General features: G+C 42.6%; 1 protein-coding gene across 3 annotated transcripts; it reads right to left on the reverse strand.

Annotated features, from left to right (window-relative positions):
* Positions 1-605: 605 nt before the first annotated feature.
* Positions 606-4332, reverse strand: S100Z (S100 calcium binding protein Z). Of its 3 annotated transcripts, XM_069777535.1 has the most exons (4): positions 4091-4332; positions 3800-3860; positions 3111-3268; positions 606-1913 (listed from the first exon to the last, which is right to left on the reverse strand). In XM_069777535.1, the coding sequence occupies exons 3-4, from the start codon at positions 3249-3251 to the stop codon at positions 1755-1757; spliced, it is 300 nt and encodes a 99-aa protein (XP_069633636.1). In that variant the 5' UTR covers positions 3252-3268; positions 3800-3860; positions 4091-4332; the 3' UTR covers positions 606-1754. The 3 variants fall into 3 exon arrangements, with proteins under 3 accessions (XP_069633636.1, XP_009927837.1, XP_069633634.1); XM_009929535.2 differs by lacking the exon at positions 3800-3860; XM_069777533.1 differs by having other exon boundaries at positions 3111-3860.
* Positions 4333-4989: the final 657 nt, after the last annotated feature.

A 4989-nucleotide genomic window follows, 5' to 3' on the forward strand; every position in this document is an offset into this window, starting at 1 on the left:
TCTTCTCTCCCTTCCCCTTGGAGGAGGGGGACAGGCTTGGAGACCACAAACAGTCTGCAGGACCTATGGGGAACCATAAAAGCAGCCTTTTTCTGGCTGATACTCCTGCCATCCTGGTCCAACAACTTGTCATGCCATGAGGTGCATGACATTTCAGGGGGCAAAAAGTTGTGCAATTGTTGTCAGTTTTACTTTAATACTTTTTGCTGTGTTCCCCTAGCAGATCTGCGAATCCTCTATAACTTCTGTCACCAAAGAGATAAAGCGGCAGCACATTGTGGTTCTGCCACCATCTCAAAATCTCCTTTTTTCTAGGATAACATCATTTGGTGGTGGCCCCTTTCTTAGGATGATGTCTGCCCCTTGTTATATTTATTAGACTCTATAGAATCCCCTTCCTATAATGAACTACCTCTTCTTAATGATATATAATTTTATACAAATATTATAGTCTTTACTGAATGATGTCCAGTGGTCTGGGGAGGAGACACAAGCGAAAAGCATTCTTCAAATGTTGCCTAGCAGGACACATCTTCATTAAGGGGTGTTTTTTTATTAACCTCTTACACAAACAGAAAAACTTCATTTAATTTGGATGTCTTTTATTATAGTTTGAAGTTACCAACAAAATAACAAGGAACAAAGAGAGCTCTCCATGCAAGAAAAAAGCCACGACACCCTGCCACTGAGGATTTGCAGGGCTTTGGAAGTATGCTTAGTTCAAACAGGAGTGTAGAAGTACTCTTAATGCAACCCAAGAGCAGGTTAGCACTGAAAGGGATTGTCCTACTCTCTCCATGCCTGGCCATGGGGTCCTACTGCTCCTTTTGCACCTCTTCCATGCAGTGGGTTGGATCAGTGTGAGATGAAATCATTGTTCCATAAGATGACTCCCATTACAAAGCTGTACCCAGGATCCTGTCATTAAATCCCCCACAAGTGGTCCTCTAAAAGCTGTCCTCTTAAGGGTGCCAGAATAGTGAAAACAGAAGGCATTTACATTTTCCCTGGAGACCCAGTCCTTCCATCAGCCCTCAGATCACTTTGCTGACTAAATCTTCTATGTATTTGAATAATTTACCATATGAATAACTTCATTTATGCCAAATGAAGAGGTGGACTGCTGGGATGTAGTAATGCCAACACAACAAAATTGAAGCTGGGGAGGTGGGGGAAATGAACCTATAACAATGGCAAGTGGTACTGTCTGCTCAGGCGGCAGCAGACAGCTGTGAAGACGTCCGAAATATGAGAGTGTGGGAAGGTACAGAGCAGCATCTAAAAAGGGTTGTAGAATAAGCAGAGCTGAGCAAAAACCAAGCTGCTCTTTTTGAGCTGCAAAAATATGGTTGTTACAGAATGACTGAAAACTAAATTGCAAGTTTGATGTCTCATTCCAAATTTTCCAATTCAGAAAGTACCTGCACCTTTTACTTCCCACTGACATTTAAGAAATAGAAGGATCAGCTCCTGCCAAATGATCTGCCACCCTAAATCCTTGACCTGGGCAACTGATGAATGCATGTTACAGATGCATGCAGTGCAAAGACTGAAAATATTAAAAGCCAGACCTCAAGTGGTGTAAACTGGCTTTGGCCCAGCTTACACCAGCTGCTGATCTGCTCCGTAAGTATCTTACAGCAGTAACAGCTGGAGAGATGATGGTTTGCATTCACTAAACGCTGATGAGGGCTACCTAACTAGGCATGTTTTGCTCGCATTTGTGGCTGGGAGATTGACTGTATTGAGCATTTTTAAAATCCCTCTTTCTTTAGCTGTTCTTCGAAGAAATCATTACATGCCACAGTCAAAGCAGCAACCAGAATGACAAATTCATTAAAATCCACTTCATTGTCTTTATTGGAGTCCAGATCTTTCATAATCTTATCAACCAGAAGGGGGTCCTTTTGGCCCTAAAGAGAAAGAAGAGTGACTTAGTTGTGCAGATCTTGAATGCGTAATGCTGACACACTCGGCGGTGCAACCCACTGCTATGTCACAAGCCCCGGTGCTATTAAATAAAAGGCTGCATGAAATATGCACCTGAATAGTAATACACCAATAGCCACAGCATTAAAAACATAGGTCTGGGGTCCCAAAAGTGCACAGCAACTGAAACTGAAGACAGAGCAGCTCTTAGAAAGAATACAGGTACTAAATAGGCACTGAAATGAATCAGGAGCTACTGAGAACTGATTTATTTTGACAAGGTGGATCTATAATGTGCATTTCTCTGTATCATCCCTTATCAAACAGTACTTAGATTTTCAACAGGCTATTCATAAGTGGTCATGTTATACATCCATTCATTGCATTCAGAAGATCTCTACTTAGCAGACAACACATCCTATTCAGTAGGAGTAAGAACAGTGAATCTCGTAATAATAAAACAATAGCCAAGATTAAAAGAAAATCCAACTCAAGGAAATGGATACAGTGTAAAAAAAATCCTGCTGGTGGTGATAGGGTCCACAACAATTTTTACAGTTAAGAGGAGACAGAAAAACATCTATGTATCTGGTCATTATTCCATAAAATGCGTCCACACTGTGTTATGCAGAACATGACAAACATGCAAAGAGATATTCACATCAGCAGCTTATCACTGAAAGGGTTTTCTTAGCATCTCTCTGTGGGGCACACAAGCAGCTGTACTGTGTCTGTGGCCATTGTGCACAAGCTACTTTCTTGTCTCATGAGAACTGGTTGCTGGATTTAATTCTTCGAAGGACTTATCTATGCCCTATTATTAAAAATGAATAAACAAAAAACTGATTAAAGCCTGATTTAGCTTTGATTTTGCTACTGCTTCTAGGCTGCCCTTGCCCTCCTGCTCAAAAGTGCAGATGATTAAGCAGAGCACAGGTACCCAGCTCTGCCACTGGTGGCACATGGCAGGGCACCAGGGCTGGACCACCCTCTGAAAACACACTTCTCAAACAGGACATTTGATCTCATCTCCTTCTGTCCAGCTCCACAAAGACAACTGTCATCTGAGAAGCTGTGGCAGGATGTGCCTTGCAGAAGGAGATGCTGTTTCTGAACACTTGGATAGCTGCTTATCCTGCCCATGAAACAGTAACTCAAGAGGTTCAGGAGCTGCACCTTACTGAAAGGAAGTCAGTGAGCTCACTGGTGAGGAGCTCCTTGAGTTCTCCTTTACTGAGCTTGTATCTGTCTCCTTCTTTGCCAGAGTAGTGATGGAAAATCCTGATCAAGGTGACCATTGCGTCCTCCAGCGGTGTGGACATAACAGTGAGCAGGAGAGCTGCAGGGCAAAGACCCAGAGTCAGTGACATTGCACAGGAGCCAAACCAAAGGCCAGTCTCAGGGAAGTGTTGGAGAGCTAGCTCAAGAGAGAAGCTGTTACTGGTACTGAAAAAATGGGTTTTCAGTTGATCCATCCTGTCAGCTGTGTGTGAGCAAGGCTAGACTGTTATAAAATAAAACATTGCCCTGAACTCACTAGCAACTATTTCGAAAAGGTAAACAGAAAAGAATGCCTTTATTTAAGAAAGTGATCTACTGTGCATCCATTTTGCAAAGCTGCTGTAAAAGGAAATCTCTCATACACCAAACCGAAAACATGGAAAATGAAGGCACACCCTCCTACCCATTCATTCAAAAGTTTTCTCAAGAAAATGAGATCAACAAATAACTGTGGCCAAGTTATGACCTGGGATGCACATTTATACAGAAGGCTCCACACCAGTTTCTTAGGTTGTTAGAGGAAAGTCACCAGTAGTAACGATAGAAGCATCAGCTTTCAATTTATTCAGTCATGTTTGCTTGGGCTTACCTTTTTATCCTGTAAATTACCTGGAATAAACAAATCTGAGCTAGGCAGCTCCGAGGGTTTGCTTCGTCGAGCATGCAGTAAGAAGGTACACAGGGAAGCACCACCAAGAAAAAAGATGGAAATGCAATTAGTTGTTGAGTAGCTGACTCAAAAAATAGCTAAAAATAGGAATCAGGTGAAAGGGAAATATTATGCTGATTAAACCCCAGGAGAGACATTAAAAATCCAGAATTAAATTCAAGGTAAGACTGGAGTCCTGAACAATATCACCGTGCAAAGGCTAAGACTTACCTGCTTTACAGGCTAGCTGAGGTGTATGCAAGAAAATATATCACAGAAGGCAATGGTCACCTTCCTTTCAAAACCCCTGCAGAGGCTCTTGTCTGTCAGGAAGAGAGGGTGGATTACACAAATAGAGACAGACGTATAATTGTCACAAGGATGACGGGGCTTCTGTTTCCCTCTGCATTTGCCTACTCTGTTCAGTAAAAGCTGCTTACTGTAAATGGGTCACTAAAATGTTCACTAGGCAGAGCAGAGGGCTGTGTGTGGACCATACAAGATATTTTTTATCACGTGACCTCTTAGAAATATGCCCATCCAGGGGCCTGAAGATCAAAATTAGAAAATGCCAACAATCGCTGAGTCAGTATAAAACAACTTTCTCCCATTTTCAAAAGAACTCTTTCTAATCTGTCTCTCTGAGCTTCTACAGCTGAGAGTCTAAATGCCTCGGCACTGGCAGCCAGTGTTCAAAGATACTTGGGTACCTAGGGGTAGGCTTATAGGCAAGTTTGCCACAAATCCCTTGAGACATCTACCTTTATTGTCAGATGTCTCTGTAAGCCTAAAACATTAGCTCTTGCTGAATGAAATTCTTGCTGTGGTACATGTGTCCTCAGGAGGAAATGAGGAAACCAGTTTCAGAGGAAGGTGTGCCTGAAATTATAGTGTGCGCTGATCAACAGGCTTGGCTTTATTTTTATTAGTCCTGCACAACAACTGCAGTTCAACATCTCTCTTTTAATAAATGATCTTCCCTCAGGAAGTCTTCCCCTGCCCCGAGCCCAGGGACTTGCTGACCCTGGGGGCGACGGCTGGCGGACACAAGAAAGAGCAGCTTCACCATGGTAGCGCCTACTTACCACCCAAAATACCAAATAACCACACATTGCATGATGGCCACATGA

This window comes from Haliaeetus albicilla, chromosome Z (assembly GCF_947461875.1).
Source record: "Haliaeetus albicilla chromosome Z, bHalAlb1.1, whole genome shotgun sequence".
Lineage (NCBI taxonomy): Eukaryota > Metazoa > Chordata > Aves > Accipitriformes > Accipitridae > Haliaeetus > Haliaeetus albicilla.

Coding starts and splice junctions, on each gene's coding strand:
- S100Z (XM_069777533.1), bottom strand. CDS start 3,404: ATGGATCAACTGAAAACCCATTTTTTCAGTACCAGTAACAGCTTCTCT. Junction 1,914..3,110: donor AGCTCACTGACTTCCTTTCA/GTAAGGTGCAGC, acceptor CTTTCTCTTTAG/GGCCAAAAGGACCCCCTTCT.